At 42.8% G+C, this 17,294-nt stretch overlaps 1 protein-coding gene across 3 annotated transcripts; it reads left to right on the forward strand.

Moving 5' to 3' along the window:
* Positions 1-1,271: 1,271 nt before the first annotated feature.
* Positions 1,272-17,086, forward strand: LOC120040875. 3 transcript variants are annotated; one of them, XR_005475792.1, is made up of 11 exons: positions 1,272-1,397; positions 1,746-2,329; positions 2,421-2,460; positions 2,872-2,931; positions 3,041-3,088; positions 13,988-14,078; positions 14,225-14,290; positions 14,448-14,519; positions 14,616-15,042; positions 15,494-15,580; positions 15,712-15,732. XR_005475792.1 is itself a non-coding variant. In XM_038985879.1 (9 exons), the coding sequence occupies exons 2-9, from the start codon at positions 2,126-2,128 to the stop codon at positions 14,725-14,727; spliced, it is 693 nt and encodes a 230-aa protein (XP_038841807.1). In that variant the 5' UTR covers positions 1,272-1,397; positions 1,746-2,125; the 3' UTR covers positions 14,728-15,147. The 3 variants fall into 3 exon arrangements, 2 of the variants coding, with proteins under 2 accessions (XP_038841807.1, XP_038841796.1); XM_038985879.1 differs by lacking the exons at positions 15,494-15,580; positions 15,712-15,732 and having other exon boundaries at positions 14,616-15,147; XM_038985868.1 differs by lacking the exons at positions 1,272-1,397; positions 14,616-15,042 and having other exon boundaries at positions 1,907-2,329; positions 15,712-17,086.
* Positions 17,087-17,294: the final 208 nt, after the last annotated feature.

Raw genomic sequence — 17,294 nt, forward strand, 5'->3', positions numbered from 1 at the left:
AGTGTGTGAATTTGACTATTTTCCTGTCCTGCTAAGCATTCAAAATGTAATGAGTACTTTTGGGTGTCATGGAAAATGTATGGAGTAAAAAGTACAATATTTTCTTTAGGACTGTAGTGAAGTAAAAGTAAAAGTTGTCAACTTTTATCAACAAAAAAATAATATTAAAGTAAAGTACAGATACCCCAAAAACTACTTAAGTAGTACTTTTAAATATTTTTTAAGTATATATTTTTTTACACCACTTTTAAACAGCATGATCATTACACAGGTGCACCTTGTGCTGGGGACAATAAAAGGCCACTCTAAAATGTGCAGTTTTGTAACACAACACAATGCCACAGATGTCCCAAGTTTTGAGGGAGAGTGCAATTGGCATGCTGACTGCAGGATTGTTCACCAGAGCTGTTGCCAGAGAATTTAATGTTAATTTCTCTACTCATAAGCCGACTCCAACATCGTTTTAGAGAATTTGGCAGTACATCCAACCGGCCTCACAACCAAAGACCATGTGTATGGCGTCATGTGGGCGAACAGTTTTCTGATGTCAATGTTGTGAACATAGTACTCCATGGTGGCGGTGGGGTTATGGTATGGGCAGGCATAAGCTACGGAATGAACACAATTGCATTTTATCAATGGCAATTTGAATGCACAGAGATACCCTGATGAGATCCTGAGGCCCATTGTCGTGCCATTCATCCGCAGCCATCACCTCATTTTTCAGCATTATAATGCACAGCCCCATGTCGCAAGAATCTGTACACAAATCATGGAAGCTGAAAATGTGCATACTCACCAGACATGTCACCCATTTACCATGTTTGGGATGCCATGGATCAACGTGTACAACAGCGTGTTCCAGTTCACGCCAATATCCAGCAACTTCCCACAGTCATTGAAGAGGAGTGGGACAACATTCCACAGGCCACAATCAACAGCCTGATCAACTCTATGTGAAGGAGATGTGTTGCGCTGCATGAGGCAAATGGTGGCCACTTCAGATACTGACTGGTTTCTGATCCACGCCCCTACCTTTTTTAAAGGTATCTGTGACCATCAAATGCACATCTGTATTTCCAGTCATGTTAAATCCATAGAATAGAATGAATTTATTTCAATTGACTGATTTCCTTCTATGAACTGTAACTCACTAAAATCTTAGAAATTGTTGTGTGTTGCATTTATATTTTTGTTCACGCGATGTTGCGTATCAAGGTTTAGAAACTGTGGTGATACAGTCACTTATAACTCCTCCTGTTTTCTAAACAGAACTTACTGAAGCAGAAAGAAGAGAAGTGAAACTTTTTTTACAGAACCAGCAAGCAAGAGGCAGCTCTAAACAGACTAAATGTATCCATTCAGCCGGGTTGTTTTTTTGGTGCTCCCGTATCAAGGTAAAGACTAAGTTGTAACAGTATTTGTTTTTTTGGTGCTCCCGTATCAAGGTAAAGACTAAGTTGAAACAGTATTTGCACTTTAACATTGCTACATTGCTATAAAACTCCCTGAAGGCAGATCGTTCTCTTACTGTATTGTGTAACCTGGGCGAGGTCGGCTAGCAACCCGTTAGCCTCATACACAACCTGTTTGTACCTGTGATTTGTTTAACTGTATTAGGATCTCAAACATTGGAAGCTGCAGTCTATCTCTATTTCATTGTGTTTGTGTTTAAGGACGTTTGTTAGTAACATTAAAGTAATGTTACATAGAAAGTTGTCCTAAATGAATGTCTTCTTCCGTAGCTTACTTAGCATGCTCTCCCATCAAGAAAATGGACAGGTGTGAAGATTTGAGGACAGGAAATGGATATCTGTACCTATATGAAACTCCGGCTGGATCTGAAATTGAGCTGTACTCAAACAATGTTAGTGGAGATCTTATAGGTTTATGCAGGATTTGTACTACAGACTTTGTCTTGACTTTGTCCAACTTCCCCCAAGTGCACACTTCCCGACATGGATTTCACAACGTTGGAAAGTCCCTGCAGCTAATGTTTACACCAATCCAATGCTTTTAACCATCCCTCGAAGTTTACACGTGTACACTTTGGGGAAAAGGGTGTAGAATCAGAACACAAACTGTATATGTTGGTATTTTTTGGGGATAATAAGTACTATGTTGTATGACAAAACAGGGCTTTTTGATTCAAACCTCAATTCATTTCTTTCTTGTCTTATGTGATTTCCCACAGACTCTAATAGCCTACCGTGGGATGAACAAGCCTTTTGAAGCAAATTTTTCTGATAAGGTGATAAGAGTGAACAACAGTGCTGTCATCCTCTCTGAATGCCTGAATCTGACATTCACATTCTTTCATGTTCTCCAGGTGAGTCCTGTTATTATTTCACACAATTGAGATGATTCGATTGTAGAAAATAATTTTAGAGATACTTACTTCCCCTGTGTCTTCTCTTAAGGGCATGGTTGAGGTGTGCCATTTGCATTACATTGTTGCAGGTAAAGAATGATTTTCCTATTTTCTTTCATTTGAAACTTCTTGCAGTTTCATATTGGTACACATATCCAGGTATCTTATAAGAGCCCATACAGACGCCCACATTATTATATTTATTTGTCTGTCCAGAAGAGGAATTAGTTTGTGACACCTCCACATTTTAATTTGACTGGCGTCAGGTAGCCTAGCGCTTAACAGCGCTGGAACAGTAACCAAAAGGATTCTGGTTCAAATCCCGAGCTGACTTGGCAAAACATCTGTTGATGTGCCCTTAAGCAAGGCAGTTAACTCTAATTTCTCTGGATAAGAGTGTCTGCTAAAATGTAAAAAATGACATTTTAATTTACAATCCGACTGACACCCCGGGTGAGTACTCTAATATCAGCAAACTAATATCACCTCTTCGTCTGTAGAGAGGGAGCATGAGGCTGTGACAACTATCAATCTGACTGACACCTCGGACGACACATCAGGTAAGTACTCTTAACTAATATAAAGACAGCTCATTACTGTCTATAGCATCTCCATCTGTAATAAAGTACATATTCAATTGAAATGACTTTACTCTCTGATTAAACTCAGGAAATGGAGACAAAGCCAAAGTCACTAGCCACACAAAGGAAATCACTGGTGAGTGTTTCCATATTGTTTCTTTTGTTTGACATTCTACTGTCACCACAGCTTCTTCTTCTTTTTCTTCTGAACCCAATTATGGACAAATGCGATAAAACAAACGAACCCCTAACTAAATCAGCAAGAGTTTTTGAACACTCTGGGTTCAGAATATGGACTAGTTGATGTCTGGCGTGAGATCAAACCTCAAGCCAAAGATTATACTTTTCTAATGTACCCAACTCATATTCCAGAATAGACTACTTATTTTTTCCCAAAAGCTTTCTGCTGTGAACAGTTGCTCTATTGGTACGTTTGACTTATCCAATCATGCCAAAATATATTTATCTGTGAACCTGAGCAGCTTTGTTCCTCTATCAAGAAATTAGAAACTTAATACATCTCTAATGGCAGATTAAAATTTCAGAGCAGAAATGCATTGTGGGATTGTGAATTACATACAAGATGATAGTGACCCTACTGTATTTTAAATGCTTCCCCTGTATGGGAGGTGGCAAAACCCACCCGAAGTGGTAAAATTATTTCATATGCCTCATTTAAGAAAAAGAACAGTGAGAAGTTGTGTGACATTAAGAAAGATGCGAACAATTGCACACAAGGTTTTCTACTGAGAATTGGAGGCAGGTAAGTCTTGAAGCAAACTAAATCTTTAACAAACTCGCCATATCAATGATAACATGTTCCATGTTAGACAAAAACATATGAATATGATAACCAAGTAAGCTCCTTGCCTATCAGTTCAAACAGGAGCAACCAGAATGTTACACTCCCCTCTTTAGTAAAATGAAAGACCTCATCCGTTGGTCCACTCTCCCATAACAATGATGGGAGGATAAACATAATAATGGTCAAACCTGAGTATGAGGTCTGGGTCTGCCTAATTTCCAACTTTACTATTGGTCAGCCCAAACTCACAAATTGTTGTCTGGGACTTTGGGCAGATATGACTCCCTATGGGTTCAGATTGAATATCAATCTAGCCATCCTTTACCTCTGAATCAGTTTCATCATATTTGTGATGACAGTAAGTACACATTAATGGCATGGGCAGACTGTAGAAAGCACTTGGGTATTTCAAACCCGTTTTTTAAATATGCTCCTATTTCTTGTTGCCCAATGTGTTCTTAAAAGTCGGCCTTCATGATTGGTGCCCGCTGGGTCGTAGGAAGTTCGCAGACTTGTTCCATAGTGGATTAAAAACAATGAAGGGATTTATCCAAATCCATCCCGAATATAACATCCCTGGTACACATTTGTTTTCAGTGCCTTCAAATCAGAAATGTTATCTTTATATTTATCAAAGAATTAAAGCTGAGATCTCAGTTATCAGAAGTTAAGAATTAATAACCACATCTATATTAGCAAGTAATACTTGCTAAGATGTATTGTACATTATCCAAACATTATGAATCCTCCTTTGTTTCACTTCAAAGGATGTGGGAAAATGACTTAGGCACGGAATTTGATGAGAAGGTATGACTTGAGATCTGTAATTGTTATGCTGGTGAATGAGGACCCAAAAGCGACGTAATAGTAACAGAGTCTTTATTCCAGTATTAAACAAATAATGATTCTCCTGGATATTATCAATGGTCAATCCAAAACAGGAACTGAAATCCTCTCGTCAATAGAGAGGAACGACTGGAGACGCGACCACAGACTGCAGGTCGCTTCAGGAAGGCACTGGCCGTAGCTGACATAGACACCTGCTCACACGCAGCATCTGAAGAAGGCAAAGAACACGACAGGGCGGAACAAGGACACAGGAACAGCAAACATCAAACAAGAATCCGACAAGGACAGAAGCGGAAAACAGAGGGAGAAATAGGGGACAGGTGTGAAAGAGTAAATGAGGTCGTTAGGAGAATGAGAAACAGCTGGGAGCAGGAACGGAACGATAGAGAGAGAGAAAGAGGGAAAGAACCTAATAAGACCAGCAGAGGGAAGCACAGGGACAAGACATGATGAAAGACAAAACATGACAGTACCCCCCCACTCACCGAGCGCCTCCTGGCGCACTCGAGGAGGAACCCTGGCGGCAACGAAGGAAATCATCAATCAACGAACGGTCCAGCACGTCCCGAGATGGAACCCAACTCCTCTCCTCAGGACCGTAACCCTCCCAATCCACTAAGTACTGGTGACCACGTCCCCGAGAACGCATGTCCATGATCTTCCGTACCTTGTAAATAGGAGCGCCCTCGACAAGGACGGGGGGGGGGGGAGGGAAGACGAATGGGGGCGCGAAGAAAAGGCTTGACACAAGAGACATGGAAGACAGGGTGGACGCGACGAAGATGTCGCGGAAGAAGCAGTCGCACAGCGACAGGATTGACGACCTGAGAGACACGGAACGGACCAATGAACCGCGGAGTCAACTTGCGAGAAGCTGTCGTAAGGGGAAGGTTACGAGTGGAAAGCCACACTCTCTGACCGCGACAATACCTAGGACTCTTAATCCTACGTTTATTGGCGGCTCTCACAGTCTGCGCCCTGTAACGGCAAAGTGCAGACCTGACCCTCCTCCAGGTGCGCTCACAACGTTGGACAAAAGCCTGAGCGGAGGGAACGCTGGACTCGGCGAGCTGGGACGAGAACAGAGGAGGCTGGTACCCAAGACTACTCTGAAACGGAGATAGCCCGGTAGCAGACGAAGGAAGCGAGTTGTGAGCGTACTCAGCCCAGGGGAGCTGTTCTGCCCAAGACGCAGGGTTTCGAAACGAAAGGCTGCGTAATATGCGACCAATCGACTGATTGGCCCTTTCTGCTTGACCGTTAGACTGGGGATGAAACCCGGAAGAGAGACTGACGGAAGCACCAATCAAACGACAGAACTCCCTCCAAAACTGTGACGTGAATTGCGGACCTCTGTCTGAAACGGCGTCTAACGGGAGGCCATGAATTCTGAACACATTCTCAATGATGATTTGTGCCGTCTCCTTAGCGGAAGGAAGCTTAGCGAGGGGAATGAAATGTGCCGCCTTAGAGAACCTATCGATAACCGTAAGAATCACAGTCTTCCCCGCAGACGAAGGCAGACCGGTAATAAAGTCTAAGGCGATGTGAGACCATGGTCGAGAAGGAATGGGAAGCGGTCTGAGACGACCGGCAGGAGGAGAGTTACCTGACTTAGTCTGCGCGCAGTCCGAGCAAGCAGCCACGAAACGGCGCGTGTCCCGCTCCTGAGTAGGCCACCAAAACCGCTGGCGAATAGAAGCAAGCGTACCCCGAACGCCGGGGTGGCCAGCTAACTTGGCAGAGTGAGCCCACTGAAGAACAGCCAGACGAGTAGAGACAGGAACGAACAGAAGGTTACTAGGACAAGCGCGCGGCGACGCAGTGTGAGTGAGTGCTTGCTTTACCTGTCTCTCAATTCCCCAGACAGTCAACCCGACAACACGCCCCTCAGGGAGAATCCCCTCGGGGTCGGTAGAAGCCACAGAAGAACTAAAGAGACGGGATAAGGCATCAGGCTTGGTGTTCTTATTTCCCGGACGATAGGAAATCACGAACTCGAAACGAGCGAAAAACAACGCCCAACGAGCCTGACGTGCATTAAGTCGTTTGGCAGAACGGATGTACTCAAGGTTCTTATGGTCAGTCCAAACGACAAAAGGAACGGTCGCCCCCTCCAACCACTGTCGCCATTCGCCTATGGCTAAGCGGATGGCGAGCAGTTCGCGGTTACCCACATCATAGTTGCGTTCCGATGGCGACAGGCGATGAGAAAAGTAAGCGCAAGGATGGACCTTATCGTCAGACTGGAAGCGCTGAGACAGAATGGCTCCCACGCCCACCTCTGAAGCGTCAACCTCGACAATGAATTGTTTAGTGACGTCAGGAGTAACAAGGATAGGGGCGGATGTAAAACGCTTCTTGAGGAGATCAAAAGCTCCCTGGGCGGAACCGGACCACTTAAAGCAAGTCTTGACAGAAGTCAGAGCTGTGAGAGGGGCAGCCACTTGACCGAAATTACGAATGAAACGCCGATAGAAATTAGCGAAACCGAGAAAGCGCTGCAACTCGACACGTGACTTAGGAACGGGCCAATCGCTGACAGCCTGGACCTTAGCGGGATCCATCTGAATGCCTTCAGCGGAAATAACAGAACCGAGAAATGTGACAGAGGAGACATGAAAGGCGCACTTCTCAGCCTTCACGTAGAGACAATTCTCTAAAAGGCGCTGGAGTACACGTCGAACGTGCTGAACATGAATCTCGAGTGACGGTGAAAAAATCAGGATATCGTCAAGGTAAACGAAAACAAAAATGTTCAGCATGTCTCTCAGTACATCATTAACTAATGCCTGAAAGACAGCTGGAGCATTAGCGAGACCGAACGGCAGAACCCGGTATTCAAAATGCCCTAACGGAGTGTTAAACGCCGTTTTCCACTCGTCCCCCTCTCTGATGCGTACGAGATGGTAAGCGTTACGAAGGTCCAACTTAGTAAAGAACCTGGCTCCCTGCAAAATCTCGAAGGCTGACGACATAAGGGGAAGCGGATAACGATTCTTAACCGTTATGTCATTCAGCCCTCGATAATCCACGCAGGGGCGCAGAGTACCGTCCTTCTTCTTAACAAAGAAAAATCCCGCTCCGGCGGGAGAGGAAGAAGGCACCACGGTACCGGCGTTGAGAGAAACAGACAGATAATCCTCGAGAGCCTTACGTTCGGGAGCCGACAGAGAGTATAGTCTACCCCGAGGGGGAGTGGTCCCCGGAAGGAGATCAATACAACAATCATACGACCGGTGAGGAGGAAGGGAGCTGGCTCTGGACCGACTGAAGACCGTGCGCAGATCATGATATTCCTCCGGCACTCCTGTCAAATCACCAGGTTCCTCCTGAGTAGAGGGGACAGAAGACACAGGAGGGATAGCAGACATTAAACACTTCACATGACAAGAAACGTTCCAGGATAGGATAGAATTACTAGACCAATCAATAGAAGGATTATGACATACTAGCCAGGGATGACCCAAAACAACAGGTGTAAAAGGTGAACAAAAAATCAAAAAGGAAATGGTCTCACTGTGGTTACCAGATACTGTGAGGGTTAAAGGTAGTGTCTCACATCTGATACTGGGGAGAAGACTACCATCTAAGGCGAACATGGGCGTGGCCTTCCCTAACTGTCTGAGAGGAATGTCATGTTTCCGAGCCCATGCTTCGTCCATAAAACAACCCTCAGCCCCAGAGTCTATCAAGGCACTGCAGGAAGCAGCTGAACCGGTCCAGCGTAGATGGACCGACAAGGTAGTACAGGATCTTGATGGAGAGACAGGAGTAGTAGCGCTCACCAGTAGCCCTCCGCTTACTGATGAGCTCTGGCTTTTACTGGACATGACATGACAAAATGTCCAGCAGAACCGCAATAGAGGCAAAGGCGGTTGGTGATTCTCCGTTCCCTCTCCTTAGTCGAGATGCGAATACCTCCCAGCTGCATGGGCTCAGTCTCTGAGCCGGTGGAAGGAGATGGTTGAGATGCGGAGAGGGGAAACACCGTTAACGCGAGCTCTCTTCCACGAGCTCGGTGACGAAGATCTACCCGTCGTTCTATGCGGATGGCGAGTGCAATCAAAGAGTCCACGCTGGAGGGAACCTCCCGGGAGGGAATCTCATCCTTAACCTCAGCGTGGAGTCCCTCCAGAAAACGAGCGAGCAACGCCGGCTCGTTCCAGTCACTGGATGCAGCAAGAGTGCGAAACTCTATAGAGTAATCCGTTATGGATCGATCACCTTGACATAGGGAAGCCAGGGCCCTGGAAGCCTCTTTCCCAAAAACTGAACGATCAAAAACCCGTATCATCTCCTCTTTAAAGTTCTGATAAACGTTAGAACACTCAGCCCTTGCCTCCCAGATAGCTGTGCCCCACTCCCGAGCCCGACCAGTAAGGAGTGATATGACGTAAGCGATCCGAGCTCTCTCTCTTGAGTATGTGTTGGGCTGGAGAGAGAACACAATATCACACTGGGTGAGAAAGGAGCGACACTCAGTGGGCTGCCCAGAGTAACATGGTGGGTTATTAACCCTAGGTTCCGGAGACTCGGAAGACCAGGAAGTAGCTGGTGGCACGAGACGAAGACTCTGAAACTGTCCTGAGAGATCGGAGACCTGAGCGGACAGGGTCTCAACGGCATGACGAGCAGCAGACAATTCCTGCTCGTGTCTGCCGAGCATTGCTCCCTGGATCTCGACGGCAGTGTTGCGAGAATCCGTAGTCGCTGGGTCCATTCTTGGTCGGATTCTTCTGTTATGCTGGTGAATGAGGACCCAAAAGCGACGTAATAGTAACAGAGTCTTTATTCCAGTATTAAACAAATAATGATTCTCCTGGATATTATCAATGGTCAATCCAAAACAGGAACTGAAATCCTCTCGTCAATAGAGAGGAACGACTGGAGACGCGACCACAGACTGCAGGTCGCTTCAGGAAGGCACTGGCCGTAGCTGACATAGACACCTGCTCACACGCAGCATCTGAAGAAGGCAAAGAACACGACAGGGCGGAACAAGGACACAGGAACAGCAAACATCAAACAAGAATCCGACAAGGACAGAAGCGGAAAACAGAGGGAGAAATAGGGACTCTAATCAGAGGGCAAAATAGGGGACAGGTGTGAAAGAGTAAATGAGGTCGTTAGGAGAATGAGAAACAGCTGGGAGCAGGAACGGAACGATAGAGAGAGAGAAAGAGGGAAAGAACCTAATAAGACCAGCAGAGGGAAGCACAGGGACAAGACATGATGAAAGACAAAACATGACAGTAATAAGATCCACTTCCCATTCACTAGTCCCAATATTAAGGAGACTAACTACAAATTAATGTTCATGTGTTAGCTTACCCCTGTTGAATTAAACTGTATGTTCCCAGACACCAAATTGCCTGAAATGTAAGACAGAGAAAGTACTTTTTTCCATCTATTCTGGCATTGCAATAAGCTAATGGATTTCTGGTGCTCTATTCATACTCAGATCATTTAGATATGGTATTGGTACAATCCAGTGGCGGTTGGTGCTGTTTATGATGAGGGAGGACGATAAACATTTGTATGGGCCTTATTTCTATTACAGCATATTGGATGACTGTCATTCATATTCCATTCACCCAGCTCAATGTAACATCGATAGATTTAGGCTCCTACATGATACTCTAATTTTCCCTATAGCCTTTATGAATTTGCTACAACCTAGCATATGAATGAAAGTTTACAATGTAGGTGCACAGGTCAAGATACATTTTAGTAATCAAGATGACAGACAGTGACACATTCAATACCGCCGTGCACACTCTGGCCTGCATCTAGCTGATCTAGGGTGTAATCATTAGTCCAACAGTTGCAAACAAGAGTTTCTATTGGACAAATTCAGGTATGTTTATCCCAGTTTCGTTCCATTTGCTCCCGTTTAAGAAATATTTTTCAACAGAATCGGCTGAATGAATACACCCCGATCAAACGCAAAAACAGTTCACTTTCATAGGAGCCAGATCGTTGTATAATTCCTTCTCGCATCTATGCCCTCTCCTCCTCTCACCTTTTCTTTCTTTCTCTTTGAGTCAACTACTCACCACATTTTATGCACTGCAGTGCTAGCTAGCTAGCTGTAGCTTTTTTCATCAGTACTAGATTAATTATCTGATCCTTTGATTGGGTGGGCAACATGTCAGTTCATGCTGCAAGAGTTCTAATAGGTTGGAGGATGTCTTCCGGAAGTTGTCATAGTTTCTGTGTAAGTCTATGGAAGTGGATGAGAACCACGAGCCTCCTAGGTTTAGTATTGAAGTCAGTGTTCCCAGAGGAGGAAGGAAACTAGCTGTCCTCTGGCTACACCATGGTGCTACCCTACAGAGTGCTGTTGAGGCTACTGTAGACCTTCATTGCAAAACAGTGGATATATTTAGTATAGTTTTATCTAAAAAGGATCACGTTTTGAAGGTTACAATATTTTTATTAATATGAAATTATATGAGGAGGATGGTTCTCCCCTTCCTCCTCTGAGGAGCTTCCACTGGTACAGTACCCAAGTCTTTACCTCCTTAATCAAATGCTGAATACTGCGCTTGATTCAGACAAGATAAGGTTGCTGACAACTTACTTTGCAAATAAATGTATTCTTGTGTGTTGGAAAAATGACAACCCATCCACTTTTCATCTGTGGCTAAAACAAGTTGCAAACTTCTTGCCATTGGAAAAATGAATAATGGACTTACAGAACTGCAGATCCACATTCTTGAAAGTATAGTTTTTATTGAAAAAAGCTCTTAAAATAGTACTTCTATTTCATATTTTATCTACATTTATTGCACTAGTTGTTTGAAAATCTCTGAAAATGTGTCTGCATTAACAACACTAACAGTATTATGATATTACAGTATATCTGCTGCTATCAATAGCTAAGTTGTAATACTAACTGCTTTATTTAGTTTGTATGGAATGTATTTTCTGTTAGTCTTTATAATTGTTTATTTATTATACAGTTGAAGTTGGAAGTTTACATACACCATAGCCAAATACATTTAAACTGTGTTTTTCACAATTCCTGACATTTAAAAAATCCCCGTATTAGGTCAGTTAGGATCACCACATTATTTTAAGAATGTGAAATGTCCGAATAATAGTAGAGAGAATGATTTATTTCAGCTTTTATTTCTTTCATCACATTCCCAGTGGGTCAGAAGTTTACATACACTCAATTAGTATTTAGTAGCATTGCCTTTTGTCACGTTCCTGACCTTATTTCCTTTGTTTTGTCTTTGTTTAGTTGGTCAGGACGTGAGTTGGGGTGGGCATTCTATGTTATGTGTTTCTATGTTGGGTTCATTTTCAATTAGCCTGATATGGTTCTCAATCAGGGACAGGTGTTTTACGTTTCCTCTGATTGAGAACCATATTAAGGTAGGCTGTTCTCACTGTTTGTTTGTGGGTGATTGTTCCTGTGTCAGTGTTTGTGCCACACGGGACTGTTTCGTTTGTTCGTTCATTCATTCATTCATTCATTCATTCATTCATTCATTCATTCATTCATTCGTTCGTTCGTTCGTGTGTTCCTTCCTGTTCGTGCGTTCTTGTTTTATGTTCTCAAGTACAGGTCTGTTCACGTCGTTTTGTTATTTTGTCAAGTGTTCTTCGTGTTCGTCTTTCACAAATAAATATACTATGGATACATACCATGCTGCATATTGGTCCGATCCTTGCTCATCCTCAGATGAGGAGGAGGACGAGCGTTACACCTTTAAATTGTTTAGCTTGGGTCAAACGTTTCGGGTAGCCTTCCATAAGCTTCCCACAATAATAGTATAGAGAATGATTTATTTCAGCTTTTATTTCTTTCATCACATTCCCAGTGGGTTAGAAGTTTACATACACTCAATTAGTATTTGGTAGCATTGCCTTTAAATTGTTTAACTTGGGTCAAACGTTTTGGGTAGCCTTCCACAAGCTTCCCACAATAAGTTGGGTGAATTTTGGCCCATTCCTCCTGACAGAGCTGGTGTAACTGAGTCAGGTGTGTAGGCCTCCTTGCTCGCACATGCTTTTTCAGTTCTGCCCACAAATATTCTATAGGATTGAGGTCAGGGCTTTGTGATGGCCACTCCAATACCTTGACTTTGTTGTCCTTAAGCCATTTTGCCTCAACTTGTGAAGTATGCTCGGGGTCATTTTCCATTTGGAAGACCCATTTGCGACCAAGCTTTAACTTCCTGACTGATGTCTTGAGATGTTGCTTCAATATATCCACATCATTTTCTGCCTCATGATTCCATCTATTTTGTGACGTGCACCAGTCCCTCCTGCAGCAAAGCACCCCCACAACATGATGCTGCCACCCCCGTGCTTCACAGTTGGGATGTTGTTCTTCGGCTTGCAACCCTCCCCCCTTTTTCCTCCAAACACAAGGATGGTTATTATGGCCAAACAGTTCTATTTTTGTTTCATCAGACCAGAGGACATTTCTCCAAAAAGTACGATCTTTGTCCCCATATGCAGTTGCCAACCGTAGTCTGGATTTTTTTATGGCGGTTTTGGAGCACTGGCTTCTTCCTTGCTGAGCGGCCTTTCAGGTTATGTCGATATAGGACTCGTTTTACTGTGGATATAGATACTTTTGTACCTGTTTCCTCCAGCATTTTCACAAGGTCCTTTGCTGTTGTTCTGGGATTGATTTGCACTTTTCGCACCAAAGTACGTTCATCTCTAGGAGACAGAACGCGTCTCCTTCCTGAGCGGTATGACGGCTGCGTGGTCCCATGGTGTTTATACTTGCATACTATTGTTTGTACAGATGAACGTGGTACCTTCAGGCATTTGGAAATTGCTCCCAAGGATGAACCAGACTTGTGGAGGTCTACAATTTATTTTCTGATGTCTTGGCTGATTTCTTTTGATTTTCCCATGATGTCAAGCAAAGAGGCACTGAGTTTGAAGGTAGGCCTTGACATACATCCACAGGTACACCTCCAATTGACTCAAATTATGTCAATTAGCCTATCAGAAGCTTCTAAAGCCATGACATTATTTTCTGGAATTTTCCAAGCTGTTTAAAGGCACAGTCAACTTAGTGTATGTAAACTTCTGACCCACTGGAATTGTGATACAGTGAAATAATCTGTCTGTAAACAATTGTTGGAAAAATTACTTGTGTCATGCACAAAGTAGATGTCCTAACCGACTTGTTAACAAGAAATTTCTGGAGTGGTTGAAAAACAAGTTTTAATGACTCCAACCTAAGTGTATGTAAACTTCCGACTTCAACTGTGTGTGTGTGTATATATATATATATATACATATACACACAAAGTATGTGTCATGTTTTGTTCCTTTACATGATACTTCTATAGCACAGTTTAACAGGATCTCAACAACTGACGTAGACAGCTTTTTGTTTTTCAGCTGGTGTTCTGGTTTTCTTGGTTCTGCTGCTGGGCATTGCTGGTTTCTTAGCGTACAGATATGGCTACATTCCTTGGAGAAACAAACATCCGTGAGTACCTTTCATGACCTGCAGCAACAATAGTCCTCAGAGTGTACAGCCAGTCAGCTGAGCTGTCCAAAGTTAATTCAGAGAGGATAAACGTATCATTTAGGACTGAACACAACCTTTCCTTTGTTCATCACACACCACATCAGATTTCCTCTTGCACAGCTAGCTCGGCTGGGTCGGGACTACCTTAACACCAACAGGGAAAACCAGAGGTGAGTCAGACTCAGTCAACCTGAGGACATTTTTAGTAGTTACGTGGTTTAATGTGCTGAAGTGTTTCATGATACATGACTAAATATCAGTTATCATGCCAGACAACAGCTTAGAGCAGCAAGAAGTAAGACGTGTTGTTGTTGTAACTTCTCTAAGGGACAACGGAGATCCTGATGATCCAGCTGCTGAGGACGCTGCGTCTCTCCGATCTGCGCTTGTCGTTGGCAGGTTAGACAGCCTATCTATTGAATGTAATGTTTATGCTCCTACTATACTTCATGTCTTCCTCAATCTATAACTGCATTTGTCCCTTTGAACCATCAGGGACCAGGGGGATGGGGTGGAAGAGGAGAGGGGGCCACCACACAGTCAGGAGACACATGTTGAGTCCTCTCTGCTGAATGGGCATCTTGTGAACAGGTTAACCTTTCTCTGAGAAAGACCCTCATTACTTCATTACCGGTTGGGTCTCATTATCCTCAGTCAGTGCTGATCCCATGAGTCATTGATCCCACAGGTTTAATAGAAGGACCAGTTTGTTTAACACATGATCCTTATATTCTAATACCTGTAATACCTAATGAGCATGGTAAATGCTCATGCATGTTAAAAAAATGTTTAGCAGTCAAGGAGAGAGAGGTGAACCAAGCGAGAGGTTCGTTCAGCCAATGGGCAGTGAGGGAACAGATACTGAATTCTCTCAGAAGAGACATGCTGGATTTCCTCTGGTCAATGGAAACCATAAGGCCAGGTAAACTTTACCACATGATGAATACCTTGATAGATCTTCATTGAATGATACAGATATAGGATCTTAATATGAGTCAGTTTGCTACAGCAGGAAAATAATCCTGCAGCAACAGGAATGTGAATTATTATGTGGATCATAATTAATGGACATTTTTGGAAGAGTTGATACATTTTTCATGAGGGCAAATCAAATCGGTCATTTTAAAGTGGAAATTACCAACTTTAGAAGCAAACAAAAGAGTGATCAAATTAAGATCGTACCTCTGTAATCTCACAATGGGTCATGTAATAACGTTTGTCTTGTGGTGGATCAATATTGATACATCCACAACTCATTGGGTATAATGTCACCAACCCCATTTTCCCACTGTTCATGTTAGCCTCTTTCTCTATAGGGGACAGTATTATGGTGGATCATGAATGTGAATGTTGATGTCTTATTTCTCCAACAGGGTTAACGATGAGACTAAGGAAGTGACTCCTGGTGCACAGAGTCCAGGACCTCCTCAGATGAATGGAGGACCTCCCATGTCTGACAGGTGATATTGTAACTATTGCTAAAGTAACACTGTTCTGAGCTTTTTCTCCACTGTATTTTAATTGTAGGTACAGGATTGTATAATAGCCATGTTTCCTGATCCAGCCTGTCTTACTGTGTTCTGTGTCTAAGGTTGGAGAACAACCATGTTGGTCAGCGGATGAAGAAAACTGCTCTGGTGAACAAGCAGGACCAGGACTGGTTAACAATGGCATGAAGCCAGTTGAAAATATATAGCATATAAGATGAAACTAAGTGAAAATATAACATGATATACACTGTAATATAGAACAGTATAATATAATATGACATTATATAATATCGTAACACTTACTTGAAGCTGCTTCTTGTATAGTGTTATATATTCTAATGAATGCATTCTTAACAACATGAATGATGCATTAATGCATACATAGGACATAACTGTATAGTAAAATGCTAGTATAATACTGTGCTGGTAAGCTGCTAGCTGTGGGGTTGCCCCCAGCTGTGGTTTCTGTTATTCAGAGAATCTACGCTCAACTGTGGTTCAAATCCATAGTTTTTAGCTTAGTTGTTACCGTAAACTAGCACTTCTTAGAGACAAAGTTATGGAAAATGCTGTATAACTACTTACCATTCTGAAGTGTAACAGTCAGGTTTTTATGTAACAATTGTTAATCCCTTTTTTAAATGTTTATTTATATATTTGTTTGATTTTATTGAATTAGTATGACTAATGCTTCAATGACCATGCATTATTTTACACTCCCGTATAAAGGGATATTATTTTACCCTCCCGTACAGAGGGATATTATTTTACCCGACCGTATAGAGGGATATTATTTTACCCGGCCATATAGAGGGATATTATTTTACCCTCCCGTATAAAGGGATATTATTTTACCCTCCCGTACAGAGGGATATTATTTTACCCGACCGTATAGAGGGATATTATTTTACCCGACCGTATAGAGGGATATTATTTTACCCGACCGTATAGAGGGATATTATTTTACCCGACCGTATAGAGGGATATTATTTTACCCTCCCGTACAGAGGGATATTATTTTACCCGACCGTATAGAGGGATATTATTTTACCCGACCATATAGAGGGATATTATTTTACCCGACCGTATAGAGGGATATTATTTTACCCTCCCGTATAAAGGGATATTATTTTACCCTCCTGTATAGAGGGATATTATTTTACCCGACCGTATAGAGGGATATTATTTTACCCTCCCGTATAAAGGGATATTATTTTACCCTCCCGAATAGAGGGATATTATTTTACCCGACCGTATAGAGGGATATTATTTTACCCGACCGTATAGAGGGATATTATTTTACCCGACCGTATAGAGGGATATTATTTTACCCTCCCGTATAGAGGGATATTATTTTACCCTCCTGTATAGAGGGATATTATTTTACCCTCCCGTATAGAGGGATATTCTTTTAGTGACTAAAACATTTTCCATTATTTGTATCCAAAATATATTTAATTAAAACATATAATTTTCTTCTCATACCGCATGCTGTATTTTCTTCAAATTTAATTGGAGCACAGAGACACCCTTTAGGAGCGGAAGACAATCTGCTCATCTCTAATATCCTACTTGGATGAGAAAGGTAATGCAGAGGTGTGAAACAGAGGACACTACTCTGTAGCAAACACTAACAGAGAGGAGAGAACACTGTGGTGCCGAGATGGGGGGGATAAAGGAGAAT

This window comes from Salvelinus namaycush, chromosome 3 (assembly GCF_016432855.1).
Source record: "Salvelinus namaycush isolate Seneca chromosome 3, SaNama_1.0, whole genome shotgun sequence".
NCBI lineage: Eukaryota > Metazoa > Chordata > Actinopteri > Salmoniformes > Salmonidae > Salvelinus > Salvelinus namaycush.